Source organism: Aquila chrysaetos, chromosome 5, assembly GCF_900496995.4.
Source record: "Aquila chrysaetos chrysaetos chromosome 5, bAquChr1.4, whole genome shotgun sequence".
NCBI classification, from domain to species: Eukaryota; Metazoa; Chordata; class Aves; order Accipitriformes; family Accipitridae; genus Aquila; species Aquila chrysaetos.
The window spans coordinates 75,298,094-75,317,559 of record NC_044008.1 but is presented as its reverse complement, the minus strand read 5'-3'; the positions used below and the strand labels follow the sequence as shown (position 1 = coordinate 75,317,559).

The 19,466-nt window shown below is 59.9% G+C and overlaps 1 protein-coding gene across 10 annotated transcripts; it reads right to left on the bottom strand.

Annotated features, from left to right (window-relative positions):
• Nucleotides 1-1,818: 1,818 nt before the first annotated feature.
• Nucleotides 1,819-19,308, bottom strand: CEP131 (centrosomal protein 131). 10 transcript variants are annotated; one of them, XM_030013197.1, is made up of 27 exons: nt 19,272-19,308; nt 17,389-17,681; nt 16,293-16,378; nt 15,421-15,535; nt 14,883-15,001; nt 14,227-14,340; nt 13,966-14,115; nt 13,452-13,569; nt 12,536-12,652; nt 11,371-11,539; nt 11,122-11,222; nt 10,809-10,991; nt 10,259-10,453; nt 9,982-10,119; nt 9,270-9,395; nt 9,053-9,169; nt 7,471-7,500; nt 6,284-6,386; nt 5,749-5,950; nt 5,355-5,462; nt 5,040-5,157; nt 4,761-4,835; nt 4,532-4,674; nt 4,041-4,218; nt 3,762-3,958; nt 2,225-2,285; nt 1,819-2,123 (listed from the first exon to the last, which is right to left on the bottom strand). In XM_030013197.1, the coding sequence occupies exons 2-27, from the start codon at nt 17,563-17,565 to the stop codon at nt 2,049-2,051; spliced, it is 3,315 nt and encodes a 1,104-aa protein (XP_029869057.1). In that variant the 5' UTR covers nt 17,566-17,681; nt 19,272-19,308; the 3' UTR covers nt 1,819-2,048. The 10 variants fall into 10 exon arrangements, with proteins under 10 accessions (XP_029869057.1, XP_040979820.1, XP_029869060.1 ...); XM_041123886.1 differs by lacking the exon at nt 19,272-19,308 and adding an exon at nt 17,806-18,593; XM_030013200.2 differs by lacking the exon at nt 19,272-19,308 and having other exon boundaries at nt 11,122-11,204; nt 17,389-18,594.
• Nucleotides 19,309-19,466: the final 158 nt, after the last annotated feature.

Sequence of the window (19,466 nt, the reverse complement as noted above, 5' to 3'; positions counted from 1 at the left end):
TGCCGACAGGGACGGGGATTGTGCCACACGGCCGACAGCCCCGGTCCCAGGGGACCCCCGGGGTGCGGGGAGGTGGGTGTCCGGCGCTGGCGCAGCAGCAGGGCACAGGCAGCCATCCGGTGAAAATCTGCATCCCCGGTTATGCAACGCTGCTGATTTATTCATGCCTGAACCGGGCACTGGCCTAGAAATTAGCCTTGGCGATGCTGAGGAGGGGCAGGGCTGGGAAGATGCTGCAGAATTGAGCCCCAGGGGAGGGCTGAGCCCCAGGGGAGGCTGTGGGGGCACCCAGGGGTGCTCACACCACAGCCGGTGATGCCGGACAGGGCAGAGGGTGCTGCCATCCTACACGTGGTCAACAGGGCTGCGCAGGCAGCAAGCCCCCCCCAGGACAGGCAGCGAGGGGGCCGATCCCCTCTTCTCCTCCCACACCAGATTTTGCATGATTAATCGATTTAACCACAGCAGTTTCCAGCACCCAGCCTGAGCTGCGCTGGGCCGGGAGCAGGAGACACCGGCAAAAGGCTCTGGGTGGCCCAAGCGGAGGCTGCGAAGGGGTGGAGGACGGAAGCGGCGCTCAGGAAACAGTCGTCAGAAAAGCAAAAACAGCGAAAACAAGCACGGTGCCCAGCCTTTCCCGGCAAAACGGGGCTGCGTGCTCCTCCCTGTCCTTTTCTGCTTGTTCGGACGGCTGAGAGGGGCTGTGGAGACCGGCACGGCCGGCGGCTCAGCCGGACCAGCCCAAAAGGGAAAGGAGCCGGACAGAACCCAGCCACCCTCTGCCTCTGCCCCAGCCAGCAGCACTCTGGGGCTGGAGGAGCTGCCCGGGTCCCAGGAAATCCACGCCAAGTGCCAAAGCATGGGCAGGGGTAAGGGGCATTTGTGGGCTGATGGCACCCACGGGTGCCTTGGGACCGCATCCCCCCAGGAAGCTGCAGCCGGGAACCCACGCCAGGACAAATGCCAGCGCTGGAAAGCAGCCGAGCTCCGCGGCAGCTTCCCAGGGTGACAAAGGGCCCCTCAGCCCCTCACCCTGCCGCTCCACATCGTGGTGGGGTCTCCCCGGGACGAAGGGGGCTCTGGCCGCGCTGCAGAGGGGAGCCCACCTCCTTCCCCGCGCTGCCCAGCTGAGCGCACGCACCGGCAGGACGGATGGAAAACAGCCTGGGAATCCGATGAGCAAACATCTGCTCGCCCCCCGCACCGAGCCCCGGCCTCCTTGGAGGGAAAAGGCTGCAGAGGAGCGGTCGCACGCTCCCTGCCGAGAGGAAACAGATGCCACGGGCCCGGCCCAGGCATTTCCCGTCACTGTCACGGGGTGCCGAGAGATTTGCAGGTAGCAGAGGCTGCGGGATCACGTCCTGCCCCGGCCATGCCTCCCCGCATCGCCCTGGGTATTTTGTTTTAGGAGGGGGAAGCGAGGCACAGGGTCAAAAGCAAGCACCCATGTGCCTGGGCTGCTGGGTGACAGCTCCCACCTCCACCCATCCCTCCCTGACCAGCTGGAACAGGGGGTCCTCAGCCTGGCCCCCCAGCTTCAGAATTTCCAGCTGCTCGCAAGAGGAGGTTCCCGTCCCCCGGCGCAGACCCAACCCTCAGGTCCCACGCATCCCACCACAGGGAAGATCTTGGGAAGCAGGAACACAGGGTAGGGAGGGTCTGCTGCCCGCTCGCACCGTGAGGAAGAGCGGCTCATGCCCTGGCACCGATACACATGGGGAGGGAGAAATGCACCAGTGAAGAAAAGGCAGGCGTGGATGCCAGGCGAGCAGAGGCTCTCCCTTCCTCCAGGGGACACAGGTGGAACAGGAACAGCCGTAGAAACCAGCGCAGATTTATTGTTAAAACACAACCACCAAACACCTGAAGGCTGCCGAGTGCTCTGGCAGGGCTCACGGCTGCGGCACGGGGACCGGGCTGTAAAAAACGAGGGTAGAGGGAGGGAAGGGAGAGCCCGAACCCAGCCCCATGCGCACGGGTGTCCGCTCCCCCCGAGCGCAGGTCCAGCGGGGGCCCCGGAGCACCCCCAGCCCTGCACGGCAGGGTGGTCATTTGGTGGCCAGCAGCTGCTTTCGCTGTTGCTCCAGGAGGGCTTCCAGGCGGTCGGCTCTCTGCATAGCCGCCTGCAACAGAGCACACGAGAGGGAGAGCTCGCTGCGCCCCGGGGCAGAGCTACAGCCCGAGGGGTTGGAGGGGGCCGGGGCCGGCTGCCCCCCTCACTCACTTCGTACTGCTTCCGAAGGCTGCTCACGCTCTCCTCCTTCCTCATCACCGCCGTCTTCACCCTGAGCAGAAGGACAGGGAGAGGCTGAGGACCCCATCCCCAGTGCCCAGCCCCAAACGCCGGGCTGACCCTGTGCCCCAGGAGGGCGATTTCAGCACCGGGGGAGGCACAGCCCCTCTCCCCCCACCCGGCGCTCTGCAGCAAGCCAAAGAGCAGCGGCTCTGGGCTCGGGGTGCCGTTACACGCCAGAAGGGCCTTAATTCCTTTGGTGAGCGTCATGTAGTTTGGATCAAGTCATCTATAGGAAGAAGGGGACATTAGTTTCACAAGACTTAATTAATTAACAGGACCACAGGGAGGGGATTTTAAGTTTCTTCCCATTTCTCAAGCCCACGGTTGCTGCCTCATGGCTGGACTCTTTCTTCCCCACGGCTCTCAGAGCACCAGACTTCCTGCGTTTCAACCTTTGCCGTGCTGTACATAAGGGACGGAAGCAGAAAGGGGATCCTCGTTATCTCATATTCAGGGTATGACCCTGGCTCTCAGAGCGAGTGGGAATCACTTGGCAAGATCTGGGAAAGCCAGCAAGCTCCGTGTGCTCGTACAACAGCCTTTCGTTACAGCTGGTGGTGAGCAGCTCTGAACAGACACCGACAGGAGGGACGGCTCTGCACCACGCTGGAGTCCTTAGCACAGCGCTCTGCCCCACGCAGAAAGAGCTCCTGCAGGAGACGATGCGCTTCCCCTTCCGATTCTCCTTTCACTTGCAAAATGCCTCCCACGAGGCAGACTCGAGGGAAGAGGAAGCCTTACGTCTCTGCCTGACACTGAGCCCGGCTCCCAGCACCGTCTCCCCACCGAGTGCAGGATGGAGCCGAGCCCCGCGGCACAGCCACGCAGTGCCGGAGCCCTGCTCGCGAGCACAGCCCCTGCTCCCTGCAGCCAACAGCCTGGGGTCCCGGCACATTTTGGGGATGTCTCAGCTGCCGTCAACCTCCACGGCTGTGCAGCGGCCACCTGAGCCCTGACCCAGCAGCAGGCTGCTCTCTCCCCTATGCTCAGGGGGGGTGGAATCCATTGCCTGGCCCCTCTGGAGCGGCAAATCTGCAGAGCAAGATGCTGTGGCTGCAATCACCGGTATCATGCACTACCCACAGCGGAGCCCTCGTGAACTGGGCCGGCTCGCAATGCTCCTGCCAGCGAGGAACCGCAGACGGAGCTGTGCACCACTGGCCTCTCCTGGCAGGAGCCCTCACAGTGCTCCAGCTGCCCGCCTCCAGGCATGCAAGGGAGCAGCCCTGGGGACAGGATGACACAGAGCAGGCTAGAAGTCACAAGGGCCAGAGGATTCACGCTGGCTGAGCAGGCAGCCAGCTCGGGTGAGACTCTGCTCCCCATTTTGACCTGACAGGACTGGAAGCCATGCCTGAGGATCCAGCACTGCAGACATGCTCCTGCAACGCACCCCAGGACAACTCTGTGCCCACAGCCCCAGCTATGAGCCCAGCCCGGGTCAGCGAAGCCCAGGCAGCCTCACCTCCTGTGAACCTCCTCCAGCTCTTTGTCCTTCTCCCGCACTACCCTGTCCAGCTCCAGGCGTTGCCGGGCTCTCATCTCCGCCATCTCCGCCTTTAGCCGCTTGTTCTCCTCCTCTGTCCCCACCAGCCTGTCAGCAAACTCCTGCCGGATCACTTCTGCCAGGCTGCTCCGCTCCTGGGCCAGCTGGTCCCTCACCTGCAGCAGGGCAAAGAGGTGACAATAAGGCGCTGACAGGCACAGAGCAATGCAGAGGGACAGAGCCAGGCAGGGCACCCACCTTCTGGATCTCCTCCACCTCCTGCTCCTTGTGCTTCAGCAGGCCCTGCAGACGAATGCTCTCCCCTTCCAGCTCTGCCAGCCGCCCCTTCAGCTCATTGCAGCGCTCCTGCAGCTTCCGCTCCGACCTCTCCAGCTCCTGGAGCTCTACCTCGTACTTGTCTCGGATCCTCTTAATCCTAGCGGGAGGAAAGGACAGGCAGTCTGGCTCAGCCCAGTGCTGCAGGGACCATCCCCAGCCACCTTGGTGCTGCAGGAGGGACCACGACACAGCAGCGAAGGGAGGAGAGCCCCACGGGAGATTCAGGGCTGTTTCCTCAGTGAGAGGTAAAATTTGCCCCCGCCAACCGCTCCCTCCTGCACTAACGCTGCTCATACCCACAAGCTGCAGCATCCAGAGCTCGCTGGAGAAACACGGAGGGCTCAGGGGAAGGGGACAAGACCCCCTGAAGAGCTGGGACTCACAGGCTCCCTCCTCCCTCTCCCCCCTACCTGTTCTCTGCTGCCCTCTCGCACTCCTCCTTGGCCAAGGACATGTCGGCCTCCAGGCGCTGGATCACCAACTCGATCTCTTTGTCTCTCTCCTTCCTCACCTCCTCCCGCAGCTCCCGCTCCCGGGAGAGCAGCCAGGCTTCCTGGGGACAGAGATGGCAAACGTTGCCTCGATCCCTCTTGGAGCCCGAGGGTGGCCCCTTTGGAGAAGGGCAGCTCTTGCTGTTACCTCCTTCTTCATGTAGTGTGCCTCCCAGGCCTGCTTCTCCATCTCCAGCCGGTCCTTCAGCACCTTCACTTCTGCCTGTGGAGAGACAAGAAAACAACCGCTCAGCTCCGGCAGCCGCGGCACCCCACGCCGGCTGGGAGTAGCATCCCCGGCACTGCCCCGGTGGGGGTACAAGGCTCAGTGGTGCCAGCGCATGTCACCACAGTCACACGCTGGGGACCGGGCTTCTCGCACCCAAGAACAGCAATCCAGGGCCCAGAGACGAGGGGAAAACCAGACCTGATGCCGCCTCTCCTGCTCCTCCTTCTCCTTTGCGTACTCCTCCTTCAGCGCCCTGGTGACGGCCGAGCTGCTCGCCTCCAGCTGCCGCCGCAGCTCCTCCACCTCCGCTCTCTGCCTGCCCGCACACAAACGGCACCTCCCAACATCTGCGCCGGCCCAGCCTCGTCAGGCTGCTTCCCCGCTTAGCCTGCCTCGAGCACCAGCCCTCTTCCCACCAGAGCCTCGCCTGGGGAAACCAACCCCACTGCTCCCGAGCTCCGGGCTGCCTCCGGCCCTTGGCCACCGCGCGGGCTCCGCTGCCAGCCCACTCACCTGGCCGCTTGCTGGCTGAGCCGCTCCTTCTCCTCGGCCACCTCCGCATAGAGCCGGCGCCGCTGCTGCTGCAGCGCCTGCTCCTCCTGCTCCAGCTGCTGCTCGCACCTGCAGGGCACAGCAGCCTCAGGGACGTGCCTGCCTTCAGGCATTCGTCCGCCTCTCCACCCCTGACCCATTCCATCCCTTCTGCGGCCGACCAGGGGCTTGACGCTGGAGGATGCCCCTGGTTCACTGCCTTCTCCCACCTCAGGGATGATGGAGAGGAAGGGGCTGCTCCCCATGGATATTAACTGCTGCAAATATCGGGAACCCACCGGCACATAGGTGTTGGACACCACCCCCGTGCCGTGAGCCCCAAACCACCATTGAGGCCCCCACTGCAATGACGTACCGCTGCCGGGCCCGCTCCCTTTCCCGCTGGCTCTGCTCCTCCTTCTCCCGCTCCAGCAGGCCCCGCAGCTCCTCTGCCTGCCGGCCGTAGCGCTGGGCAGCCCGCTCATCTGACTGCAGCAGCTCGGCCTCGTGCAGCATCTTCAGCTTCCTGATGTCCTGCCTGTGTTTGGCAATGAGCTTCTGGATCTCTGGCTCCAGCCCTGAGACAGCGGGAAGAACAGTTACCGCTCAGCCTCGGGGCTCTCCAGACCCCAACACCGGTGCCCTTGGCCTTGGCCAGCTGGTAAGGAGGCTGCAAACACATCAACTCGGCAAAGAGGGGCTGGTAAGAAAGTGGGGGTGAGCAAGCACAGGTTTTCTTGCCTTCTAGCATCTGTCTCTACCAAACACAGGGAGCAGAGACCACCCACGCCGAGCAGCTCTTCCCCGAGCTGCCAGCAGCTTCTGCAGACACGGCCCCTCTCCCGGACCAGCATGGACATGACCCCTGCACCAGCCTGACCCCAGCCACCGCCGAGGGAATGTGCCCATACCTTTCACGGTGATTTCTTTGATCTTTTTGGTTTTCTCATCAATCCACTTCTCCCGCCTGATTTTCTCGGTTGCGCTCATCAGTTCCTTCAGTTTCTTAATCTCCTGTTTGGAAGCAAACAGGAAAGCTTCAGAAACAAGCTTGGGGAGAAAACCCCTGTTAGCCTGGGAGCCTGGCTGTTGAGAAGGAAGATGCAGGCAAGAGCAGACGGCCTGAGCTCCGCACAGATGACTCGCAGAGCCCAGGCCAGGCATGTTCTCCCAGTCCAGAGAAGCAGTCCTATGCTCTCCCAGTACCTTCTCCTCTCTCATGGGATGGGACTGATGCTGCCCCACAGACCTTGAGCACGGGGGAAAAGAGCAAAACCCTTGGGAAAGCACTCACTGGCTGAGACATGAGAACACCTACAGAGAGGAGAGGAGAATTCGGGGCTGCTCGTGGTCCTTGCGTGCAGGGCAGCCCATCTGTCAGCAGATACGGGGTCGTGTGTGAAGATGCTTTCTTCTCCAACCTTCCCTCTCCCTCACATGGAAGACCCTCCGGCAGGAGGACAGACAGACAGGCACACCTCCCAACACCACAGTACCACTGCAGACCAAGCTCCTGCAGCACCCCAAAACTCTTCAAAGACTTGAATGCTGCACAGCCACTGCTCTCGCTTCCTCCTCTGCCATCATTTACCTCCTCAGCCCTCCTCACCAGCAAAAAAGCTGGAGAAACACCCAGGCCCTGCTGCCCATGGAGCTCTTCCCCAGCACTCCCCTCGGCAAAAGCACCGGGTGATGGAAGGCCCAGCAGAAATGGCTCCGTTTCAGCACGGGCAGGTGATGTCCGCATGCAGGACGTGGGACATGTCACAGCTCCGGAGGATGAGTGTGCGGCTGGACACCCAGGAGCTCGTTACCTGGCCACCGTGCAGAGAGGGGCAGGGAATAGCAGGGGGCCGCCGGCACAGCCTGGGACTTGCTCTTAGGAAAAAAAGGGCAGGAAAATCAACATGGGAAGGCAGCAGTTGAGCACGTGGCCTGGGGAGATGGGGTGAAGGGACTCCTTCATGGGGCTGACCCTGCTGCTGAGCAGGGAGTTTCCAGCCCAGCCCTGCTGCCTGCAGGCACCTGCGGAGCCGGAGCAGGTCAGGGTGTGAGAGCAGAAGGGCAAGGCACAAAAAAGAGCAAAGACCACATTTACCTCGCAAAAGGGGCCCAAAGTGCGCCAGACCTGGGGAGAAAGAAAGGAGGGGATGGAGAGAGAAGGGGAATCGCAGAGTCACGGGGGAGAGGGGAGACGGGAGCGGAGAGAGGCAAGACCAAACAGCTGTGTGTATGCAAGAGCCACAGGCAGGGCAGACAGGGAGGCAGGGGTCCCACAGGAGCGAGGGGAGGCACAGCCAAATTGGGCAGTTACACAGATGTGCCAAGGGCCCAGCAGCACGGCCGGTGACAGCAGCTCTGGGACAAGGGCAGAGCCAGCCCTGCCAGGGAGCGTGCCGCGTGGTCGGGAGCCTGCTCTGGCGACCAGGGGACGCCCACGGGGGACAAACGTTACTCAGTGGCTTTCCCCCACCACGCAGAGGAAACAGGGAGCCGTACGGCAGAGCCAGGAGCCCGGCTCACCAGGAGCAGGGACAACAAAGGGGCCGCAGAGCAAACATAGAAAGGATCTGGGGCCGTTCCCCCTGCTGCTGCCCTGCTGCGAGCAGGGAGCGAGACAGAACAGAGGCACCTCCTCTGCCCCACGCAGGCTGCAGCAGCAAAACCAGCCCCATCCCTCCACGAGAAGGGGCCCCTCCAGGCACCACACACAGCAATACTGTGCTGGCTTCTTCCTCTCGGCTGGGCTCAGAACTCAGGCTGAAACAGTAATGCAAAGTGAGCCAAGCAAGCCTTCGCTTTGTTTGCGTGAGGGCGTCTCTAAACAGGCTCAGACTGGTGCAAACGTCTGCCTTGCTCCAGAGCCCTGGGCATGAGCTCAGCTGCAAGCCAAGGGTGAGCAGAGACCGGGGCAGCAGAGCCAGGACGAGCCCTGCGGCCAAGCTGCGAGCCAGCGGCACTGCTTTCCTGCCAGGCCCGGCACAGGGCAAGCCGAGCTGTCTCTGTCTGCGGGAGAGGGAGCTCTCCGCACGCTCCCGAGGGAAGCTGCCAGCCAGCTCCTACGAGCAGGCAGCACATCCTCACCGGGGAAACAGCTCTCTCTGCATTCGGGCACTGGTCAGGGTAACAGGCTAGTGAAATCCACAGGGGTCTGTTACTATTGCTTATACGCTCCATGTTCCTTTATAATCTTATCCCCATTTAGCTCAGAGTATCCTTGCTCCTGCAAAGGGGGCTGAAAAATCACCCAGCTCAGGAGGATATGGCCACAGGTACAAATTCCTCTGTGGCATCAGGTTTGTGCCAGCGCCTGCTTTCACCTCTGCCGAAGCGAGGTCCCCCTGTCACCCCTCAGCAGGGGGAAGAGCTCTGTCCACAGCGGGATGTGTGGGAAGGGTCTTTCCGAGCAGAGTCCTTGGGAGCTGGAACTGTCTCCTGGTCAGTCCCGTGCACCTGGCTTTGGGCAGCAGAGGACAGCAGCCTCTTGGGGAGCCAGGGCAAAGCTCTGTGGGTGATACGGACTTTCTGTGCACAGAGAAGGGCTTCCCAGAACAACCAGGCCCCACTGAAATGAGAGAAACCATACTGCTCTGGGCAGAGGCCCATTTGAGTAAAACCAACCAACTCTGGCTATGGCACGTCTCCTCTCCCTGTCCCCCCAACCTTTCCTATCGCCTCACCAGCTCGTGCTGCTCCTGCATCTGGGTGATCTTCTTGCCGTACTTCTGGTCCACTTGTTTCAGCTCAGCTACCACAGCCTCACACTTCTCACTCAGCACTTTCTTGTCGTCAATGAGCTGGGCAGGGTAAAGAAGAGGCATCAGACAGCCAGGTAGGGTAAAGCCACCTCAGCTTCTGGCTTCAGAAGCATCAGTCCAAGTTGGGATGAGACATTACCTGGTCGATGAAGGCCAGATGCCTTTGGATAGCTGCCTCATACTGTTCCCTCTGCAGCCTGAGCTGGTGGCTGAGCTCCTTCTCTGTCTGTTTGACGTGCCGGACAGTCAGTTCCCTCTGCTGAGCCTTTTGGATGTAGGGAAGAAATAGCCACAAGACATTAGAGGGAGAAGTTACACCAGCCCCAGAACGTGTACAGGAGGTAACTACTGAACCTGGAAGGCAGTGTCAGATCAGAACAAGGAGGAACAAAGCTAAATCAAAGTCCCTGGTACTCACACCTCCTGCCCCACTGTCCAGCAGGACCACCCAAACCCCCGTGGGACAGAGGACAAGAGAGTTCAGCGCAGGTCCTGACCAAGGGTTTCTGGACTAGTCAGGCCCCTGCCAGGACAGGGAGTTTGAGGATGCCTTTCAAATCAGGGGGGCAGCAAGGAGAAATCCAAGCGAAGCCCACACCAGGCTGGGAAGGACCTTGCTGGTCTTTCCCACGCTAAACAGCGCCTGGGACTGCGGCATACCCGGCAGCCTCTGGCCCTCCGGCTTATTGGCACTAGCTCCGGGAGCGCTGCCGTACTTTGCTGGGGACACAGATGGGAAGCCCTATTCACAGAGCCCTGATCTTGTGCTTCAAAGCCACAGCCCCAAGAAACATCTGCTGAGGGCTCTTGGTCTTCATTCCCCAGCAAGCAAGCGCATCTGGCTCACACACCAGGGCTGTCTGCAGCAGGCTGATGGCTCGCTTCTTCTCCTCCACTTCCAGCTTCAGCCTCATGATGGAGCCTGTGACCTCTGTGGCAACAGCCGATGCCTGCTCCAAGTGAGCCAGCTCCTCTTCCAAGAGGAGACCCTGCCGCAGTGAAAAAAAAATTTAAAAAGTGGTGGGGACCACCTGGAACCAGGACAAGGAGGCAGGAGATCAGAGACCCTTCCCACCAGGGTCTCGCACCACCTCTCCAATACAGACGGGCTCTCACTTCAGCACTCACCTCCCGCTGCGTGGCTGAGGCGGCCGACCTGGGCCTCTCCTGTTCTGACTTCTCCATCTCATCCAGGAAACTGATGATGCTTTGGAGCTTGGCCTCCGAGAGCAGAGCCCCATCCTCGGGGACCCCTGGGGAGTGGTTCAGCTTCCCAAACTTCTCCAAATTATCAGCAGTTAGGGAATTGGAGCTGGCCTCCTGCTGGGCAGACACAGCCATGAATGAGCACCCAGGGGAAGGCTTGGGAGAAGAGGTGCTGGCTCTTCTCCATCACTGGAGCCCAGTCCTCCCACTGCACCCCAGTAACTAGCCTTATCCTCCATGCTAACCCCACTCCTGCCACAGCCCTTGCACGGTTTTGCTCCTCCTTGCAGATGCCCAAGCCCTGGCTGCAGCAAACTCCTCCACCGCCTTCTCTGGCAGTGAACCAGCTGCGTTTCTCACCCTCCACCACCCAGCAAGCACTGGGAAAGGGCAGCCCATAGGAGAACCTGCTCTCACCAGGCAGCCGTCGCTGTCTGAGGGTGGACATGACCAGCCTCAGACCTCTGCTTACCCCATCTACCCAGGCATATCTGTCCTTCTTGAAGAGCTTTGGTGGGGGCAGCAGCTCTGGCTCTTCCTCCAACAGCCTGAGTGTGTCCAGCAGCTCATTGAGAGTGACCTTGGACTGAGTCCTGCTGACAGCAGTCACCACTGTCTCCACATCCTCACCACCCGTCTCTCTGGAGCTCACATCCTAGGCGAGAAGACGACGCACCTTGCAGTAAAAGAGCTTGAAGGATCTCCCCAGAAGTCAACGAAGGCTCCAAAGCCGCCCTGGCAGAATAGCTGGTGCCAGGAGCCCCATGAGGCAAAGCCAGACCTACCTGCAGCTTGTCGTCTGCCCCAGGGTCCCGCAAGGGCACGGAGCCAAGGTCTGCGAGGCCACTTTCTTCTGGCTCTGCAGCTACTGACTGGAAATTGGCCTCTGCAGGAACCAGACTGCTCTCAGGCACTTGCAACAACCAGCCCCTTCGAAGCAGCTCCCCAGAATGAGAACCGCCCCTCCATCCTCCTCCTTCCCCTTCATGTCACACACTGCTCCAAAAGCTTGGAGACCTGCAGAAGGGACTCACCAGCATTATTGGCTTTGGTGACGCTGCTGGCTGGACTGACGTTCCTTGTAGAAGCAGGTTTGGCAGGCTTCTTCTTTGCTACCCTTCTGCTCTCCTTCACCCGCGCAACCTCTTCTTCTGCCAAGCGCTTTGCATCTGAAGCCTTTTGGGCCCTTTTCTGGTGCAGTTCCTGTAGGGACAGACAAGCCATCAGCGTCCTGCCCAGCACAGGGCATGCTTTGACACACGCCTGCACTGCTTTAAGTGCTAGCAAGGGCCTGCGAGACAGCAACAACCCACATGGCTGCTGCTGAAGGGTTAACAAGGACAACTCTAGAGAAAGAGAAAGCACAGGAACAACAGCTCTACTCTTCACTGCTCTGTGGTGGCCAAGGTCTTGCCAGCTCCACATGTGAACAAGGGCTGCTCACATGCCCCTGCGCAGTGTCCTTTGCTGCTCCGTAAAGGGCCTCCGAATCCCAAGGGCCAAGCACCGCACAGCATGGCGATGCCGCAGTGCCCAGGGGGCTGCCTTAGCCGAGTGTTGGGAAGTCACTTAAGGCACAAGCACGTGTTTGCAAGGCTGTTGCAGCATTTTGCCATTCTCCAGCTGCTCACTGCTGTGTCTCCCCCGAGCCCCCCCGATGAAACATGATTCCATTTAGGGCAAAGAGAAACCGGGGTTTTAAATAAATCTTCAGCTGTACCGCAAGCCAACATGCAACTCCCCATAGTCTGTGCCAGCCTCCCATCTGTGCCCCAGGAGCACCAGCCCTTTCCTGCTGCAAAGGGGGCTGCAAGAACAGGGTGAAGACAGAGAAGGAAGGAAGCTCAGGCCACCCCGGAGGGACCCCACTCCCAAGGAGGCTCCCTTTCCCAGGGCACTCTTGTCCGAGGAGCTGCAGTTACAGTCTCCTTGTTTCAACACGGTCACCCTTTTCCCAAAAACCAGATCGAAATCAGCACTGTCTTCGCAAGCTCTGAATGAGCTGCCAAGGCTTGGCAGGAGCACAACGGGAAACTGCTCTATGGCACCTCCGTCTCCATAGGGAGCACTCCATTTCCAAGGCTGGCTCTAATTCTGCTTCATGCAAAGCCCCTAGAGACGCAGAGGAGAGGCCCTCTCGCAAGAAGATGCCAACAAACTGGCCTCACCCAGGTCACAATGCCTTTTCCTTGTCCGTACCTGGATAGCAGCACGTCGGGCCAGGCGTGCCTTCTCCTCTCGAATCTTCCGGCGTTCCTCATCCTTCCTCTCATGCAAATCCAGGATATTCCCTTCCTCCATCTGCTGCTGCCTTTCCTTCCAGAGAGGAGGGTCAAAAATGTTACTGAGAGCTCTCCAGCGCCCACCACCCACAGCAGAGAAGTGGGAAATGGCACACCGCACCTGAGGTCACCCCATATCCAGGCTTTCCGTCCCCCCTAATCCTCCCCTCCATGCAGGTGAAGAGCCCTCAGAAAAGCTCCACTTTAGAGCAGCTTATTTTCTTTAGATACTAAATGCAATTATTAGTCATCTGGGTCTGAAACCACCAAGGAGACAAGGCTTAAAAATAGACTCTCACATGCAAGAGCTACAGTACTTTTTGTTATTGAGATAAATAATTAAACACAAAGAAACACAAATAGCTGCAGATGACTCGTCACTCTCTAATGAGCCAACTTGTTACTGATTCGCTACGATGAGCTGAGACAGGGTATCCCTCCTCTGGCCACGAGCGTGTCCGAGACAATAAGAATTCTGCAGGATTTGTGCTGTTACTGCCAAGCGTCTGCTGGCTCACAGCTGAAGGGAGCTGGTAGACCAGAGCCATGCAGCGCTGAGCACAGGGGCTCCTGGCCTGAACCCCCCCTCCGGAACCAAACCTGGGCTTTCCCCCTCCACAGCCAGCACATCTCTGCAGGGACAGGACCCTTCCCCGGCTCTCTGGACGGCAAGGGGCTGGCTAGATGCAAAGCCAAAGCCCTCTCGTCTCCGACAGCTCAGGTCTCAGCTGGGGGGTCTGGTGACTAAAGGGACTCCAATTCTCCCACCAGCGAGGCAAGCGAGACATGGGTATCAGAAGGGTCTGTGCTATAAGGCAGTGGACAGGACTGACCTCCCTTTTGGAAGCCAGCAAGCGCCCCAGAGCCGCTGCTGCCGCCCTGTGCCGTTGCGAATGGCGTCGGTACCAGCGCTGGATGGTCACGGCGGCCAGGTTCACCTGCTGGATGAACCTACAGGGAGAGGGAGAGGGTCACCGTGGCCCCGGGGTCCTCCTCGGCTGCCGGCCGGGCAGCACCACCCCATCCCGCTGCAGCAGAGCGCAGGCGGCTCGCCCATGGCACCGGGACCTGTTCTGTCCCCTCACACCCCAACTCGACGAGGCCTTTTCCCGGGCTGACTTTTGGGGTGGGAGGAACTTGTGCCTTTGATGAAGACAACTCAAAAGCTCAGAGCCAAGTCACAGGGAGGGTAAATCGGCCACTGCAGGTGCGCTAAGAGGGGCCCTTCCCAAATCTGAAGCCCCACAGGACAAGAACAAACCAGTACCAGCTCCCCTGGAGCTCACCCCTCCGCCTGGCACCGTTCTGCCTCTTTCCACCAGCCATCACGCACCGGCTCTGCCTCACCTCTCCGCCTCTTCCTCGGTCACCTCCTTCCTCCGAGGCAGGCTGCTGTTGTTGTTGCGGGTCATGATGTTGTTGCTGGAGAAATTCTTCTGAGACTTCACAAGGCTGCTGCTTTCACCGTCCTCGTTTGAGGTCGCTTTGACAACATTGCTAAGGCAGAAGATGCAAGCTACTTGGCACCATCCTGCCCCAACCCGTGCCACATCAGCACGGGAACACAGGGTCAGCACAGCCTCCAAGACGGGACCTCACCACACTTACTTGAGGGAACTGGGTGCCTGGTTGGAGCTTTTGGGTGCGGGGCCCTTCTCAGTGGTGGAGTAGTTGTTGTGCACCATGGTGGTGACACAGTTGCCCATCGCGCCCTTGTTGCTCCTTTTGTGGAGAGAAGACGAGGCGTTAGGGCTTGCTGGATCTGAAGGGGACAGCACGCACCAACGACGGACACTCCCTGCATTGCAACCCTCAACCCAACCGTGACCGTCTGGAGCATCTCCCAAGGCGAGGAGCAGGCGAAGCCTCACAAAGCAACTCACCCGCTCTCTAGAGCTTGCTCCTCAGTAGCTGTTACCTGACGCACAGGCAGACACAGCCCGAGCAGACCTAACAGCCTGCTGTTCAGGCTGTTCTACACGCAGCCTTGGCTTAAGTCTCTCCTGGCCCTGAAGGGTTCAAGTTTTACCCGTTCCCTTTCCTAGAGCGAGAGCAGCCTTTCCACGCATCCATCAAGCTCCTGCGTGGCTTCCGAACGCATCCTGACCAGCCAGCCTGGCACACCATCATCAGTCTGCCCTACACTTGACCCCCCATGCCCTGGCAGCGGCAGAGCACCGGCACCCCCTCCTCTGCCCGAGTGTTTTCTTGGCATAGTTCCTCCCAACACCAGACCGGCTCCAGTTCAGCGCCGCCTCTCCTACCTGTTGTTGGCGGTGAAGTTGGCTGCCAGGAGCACGGTGGCTTCTTTCCTCCTCATGCACGCTGGTGGCTCAACGCCACGAGAGCCGGAGGGGCCCGGGAATGCTCGCGGCTGATCGTCCTGCCACGGAGTCAGCAGGAGTAAGTGCAGGCAAGCGCCAAACCCACGTCCTCAAACACCACCCTCTTCCTTCACAAGCCAGTTTCTTCCCCGTGCAAGAAACCTCTGTTCCACAGCACGGCAGCCTTGAGGCTTTGCCTGCGCCTCTGCCTGCCTCCACCAGAAGCATGGAAGGGAAGATCCAAAAGCCCTGGGCCAGAGACAAGGCCAACAGAGGCTAGAGGACCGGCCAAGCATGTTGGCCATTCGAACCGTGCCAGCTTTGACCGCAGGCTGAGGAAGGACCAGCCTGGCCGCCACAGATGTACCACCCCATCCTCTGGTCTAGGGAAACCCTCCCACTCCTCCACCAAACCCAGCCAACTCCTCAGGAAAGCAGAGCTGACAGCCCACCCACCCCAGGATGTCCCCGTCCTCACCAAGATGTTCCACGTGGTTTTCTTTTCCGGGGAGGTTTTGCTCAGACTCGCCAGTTTCTTTCTTCCCCCAGAAGCACCCTCAAAGAAGGTCAGGAAGTCTCCCATCTGCTCTGAGCTTCAGCCCGAACCCAGGGAAGGCAGAGAGAAGGAAAGAACATGTGTTCTGGAGTTAATATTGCATGCAGACACAGAGCAACAGGACAGTGATAGCAGGATTCTTATCCTGCACAGGCTGCTTCAGCGAGAAGCAGGCTCTGACAACATGCACAGCACAGAGCTGAGGTACACCTACTGCCTGCCATCATGACCCAGAGGAGAAAAGGGATGGAGAATCATTACACAGTCAGGAAATCTGTGAATGACTCTTTTTTACACAGAGCTTTAGATTTCAGCATGACGTGCAGAGATAGAATACATTAAAGGGATGGACATAGGGCAACAAGAGAATGGAAAAATCACGATACAGAGACAGCTCTAGGAGGTCACTGGAGACAAAAGGAGAACTTTTTGTCTGCTAACACAGTCCAGCTATGGTCCAGAGGGTCCATGACGGGCTGTTGTAATTGAATGGTCCTGTCCCTTGGAATTAAATTGAATGTCTTTTGTGACAGAGGCTTCCTAGCCACAGAAATACACTCTATTTCCCCAAATCCTAACCAAGTGACCTCCCCTCCAAAAAAACCCAAACAAAAAGCCAGACCTTGGCTTTCCAAGGCCAGGTTGTAACCCCCAATGTGTACGACAGAGCTTAATGTACATTTTTGAAAGGCTCTGGTTCCCTCATAGGACAAGAAAGGTCAGACAGATGGGTGGGGTTTCACACAGCCCCATCCACGGGACAGACGGACACATGTCGGTGGCTGGAGCTGTACCTGCACGTGCTGTTCACCCGCTGGTTAACCTGGGTGGTGCTGTTGGACCTCCGGAGGTTGTTCATTGCCCGGGATCCCGCATCTTCCTGCGGGGGAGAGAACTAAAATCAGCAGCGATGTTAAGGAGAAGCACAGGCAGGCAGAGCTGGGATGCCTGGCCTAGGCAGGCTTCCCCCGTGAGTCAGGCATCCTAAAATAGGACTGCTGGTGATGCGACCCTTCCACCCCCTTCAAAACAGCCCCGACACGATGTTTCCGATATCCCCGCAGCTGCCAACCTCTCCTTGAGGCAGAGTGCAATGACACCTCGCTCCCTCTGCACTGCTGCTGAGCCAGCAGGAACGTGTTCATTTGTGTGAGCTCCCCAGCCAAGAAGGGCCGTGCTCGTTACCTGCCCTAGGAACGAGTGTGAACGAAGGCTACCAAGATAGTAGGGATTACTCAGCAAAGAGCACAGAGACTCTCCACTACTGGATCTTAACAGAGCTCCATAAGTACCTGGGGCTCATTCACTCTGCTGAAAAAACACTCACAGAAACCCCCGCTCAGCGAGACACCGAGCCCCCAGCTCCTGCTGACTCCAGCAGGGATGGAGGGTGCTCGGCAAGGAGCAGGCTGGGCCTGAAAGCGCCGCAGCATCCAGCAGAAGATACCAGGAACTCGGGAGTTTCCAGAAGGAAATCAGCACAGGGAGGTGAAGGGCAAGGAAGGGGAAAGAGTGAAGCCTGACGCTTCCCTGCTTGCTCTTCTGCATACGTTAAAGAGCCGAGAAAAGACTGAACGAGCAGCCGATCGTTGAGGACAATTGGATTTGCAGAGAGCGCATGGCACTGCAGCACCGAGAGCTGCAGCTCCAACTAGCACCTGGACCAGCCCAATTCTCCTTCCCGAAGCATGCTTTCGGGGCAGGGGGAGCCAGGGCCCTCCCCAGTGCCACCTCCAGCCCCATGCTGCGCTTCAAAGCTCAGCCTGCAGGATCAGCGCAGCCCAGCAAAGCAGTCCTGCATCGAGGCATCCCACACGCTCGCCCACGCACACGTGCCTCCCTGCCCCGAGCAGCAGGAGGGACGAAGGAGCTCTCCTGCCCAAGACTCACCAAAGCGTTCCTCTTCGGTTTGCCGTCGGTGGTGACCGAGACGGAGCGTGCCATGTGCTTGGCAGGAGAAGCGCTGCTGGGGCGCCGTGAGACCGGCGCGGGGAGACCCGTCAGGCTCAGATCCACACCGCCAGAACCGGCGCCCTGGAAGGAGGAGCTGCTGCGGGTGCTCTTCATGCTCGAGCAGAACGAAGGGGTCCTGGAAGCACAGCGCAGACGGAGAAGCGAAGGCACGGAGAGCGCATCCAGCCTCGTGCGGCAAGGAAACCACGTGCTCTGCTCCTAGCTGTCTCCTACAAATGCCAGCACACAGAGATGTAACTGTTTTCAAACGGGACAAGACATCTTCCTCCGTATTTCCACATACCAAATAACCCTGAACACAAGGCCTAGAGAGGCTCCAGGTGAACTCCTCACAGTGCCCAACACCAGCAGCCGTCTCCTCACTGCTTGGACCGAACGCCCTGGCCGTCCCAAATCCCGCTGCCCCATTTACAGACTGGGACACTCGCTTCAAGGCGAGCAGATGCCTAAGACAACCAAGAAAAGCCCTGCTCCCCACAGCGAGCTCCTTCACTCCGTACAGACCGTGGCTGACAGAGGGTCATGTGAGCCCAGAACAGCCCCTTCAACCAAGGCCGGGGGTTCAGCTCACCCAGCACCCTTCCTTGGGCAGCGATGCTGAAGAAGCAACTGGGCAGCCCCCAAGAGATCCTCCCCCCACCAAGCGCTCCCCATTTCTGCCAAGAAGCTGTTCAGAAGCAGCCGTGCCCTCCCCTCTGAGCCCCCTTCCCAGCTCGGGAGGCAGCACTGCCCGCTTTATCCCTTTGCATTCCATCCTGCCACAGCGCTGAGCCAGGAGCTGTCGCTGTCCCCAGACAAACGCCACCGAGACATCACTTTATTTCTTTAAATACTGCTACCCAAACCCTCCCTAAACCCCTCTTCCCCAGCAGGTCTGGTTTCACCCTCCCCTTGGGGCTCCACCGGAGACCTTGGCAATGCCTCAGGCTGCAACAACGCGGGTAAACAAAAGGCTCTCGATGGAAACCGCCAGGTTCACACCAGGACAGCAGGGCTCAGGCCCACAGTCCAGGCCCGGGACACCCAGACTAAAGACCCCCAAGGCTCAGGACCCCCAAGGTCCCAAGGCTCAGGATCCCCCCCACTCAGGGCCAGGACCCCCAGACCCAAGACCGCCAAGGCTCAGAACCCCCAGACTGAAGACTCCTAAGGTCTCAAGGCCCAGGACACCCCAGAGCAAAGACCCCCAAGACTCAGGACCCCTAAGATCCCAATGCTCAGGACCATCCCTATGCTCAGAACCCCCAGACCGAAGACCTTCAAGGCTCAGGAACTGCCAGGCTCAGGACCTCGAGGTCCCCAAGGTCCAGGAACCCCCAGACCCAGGACCCCCAAGGTCCCAAGGCCCAGGACACCCCAGACCAAAGACCCCCAAGGCTCAGGACCCCCAAGGTCCCAAGGCTCAGGAAACCCAAACCAAAGACCCCCAAAGCTCAGGACCTCCCCCCCCAGGACCCCCAGACCCAAGACCCCCAAGGCTCAGGACCCCCCAGGCCCCATACATGAGAGGTGACAGGGGTAAGGGTCTCCCAGCAGCGAGAAGGACCCAGAGGAGAGTGAGAGGGACCCGCACCCCCCACCCGGGGCCTGCTGACGGGGGGGCACCACCGAGGGCGAGACCTCACCCGAGGCCCTGGTCCCCTCCTTGCCGAGCTCCAACCCCCCCAACAAAGGGCCCCGGGGGCCGTTACGAGGCCCCAGCCCCCCCGTACCGGTCCCCCCCCGTCGGAGCAGGCCCCGCTCCCGGTTCTCTCCGCCCCCGCCTCAAGCCGCCCCGCGCCCGCTGGAGCGCAGCCTACCGCCGCCGCGCGCACCGCCCCGCCCCGGCCATTGGGCGGGGCGCGAGGGAAAGGGAGGTGACTACCAATGGGAAGGGAGGGGCGGGGCTCGGAGAAGAGAGGGGGTAGGTTGAGGTGTAGAAAGGGGTGGGAGGAGGGAGGGGCGAAGAGGTGGAGCTTGGGGAGGAAGGAGGGGCGAGGGGCGGGGTCTGAGTG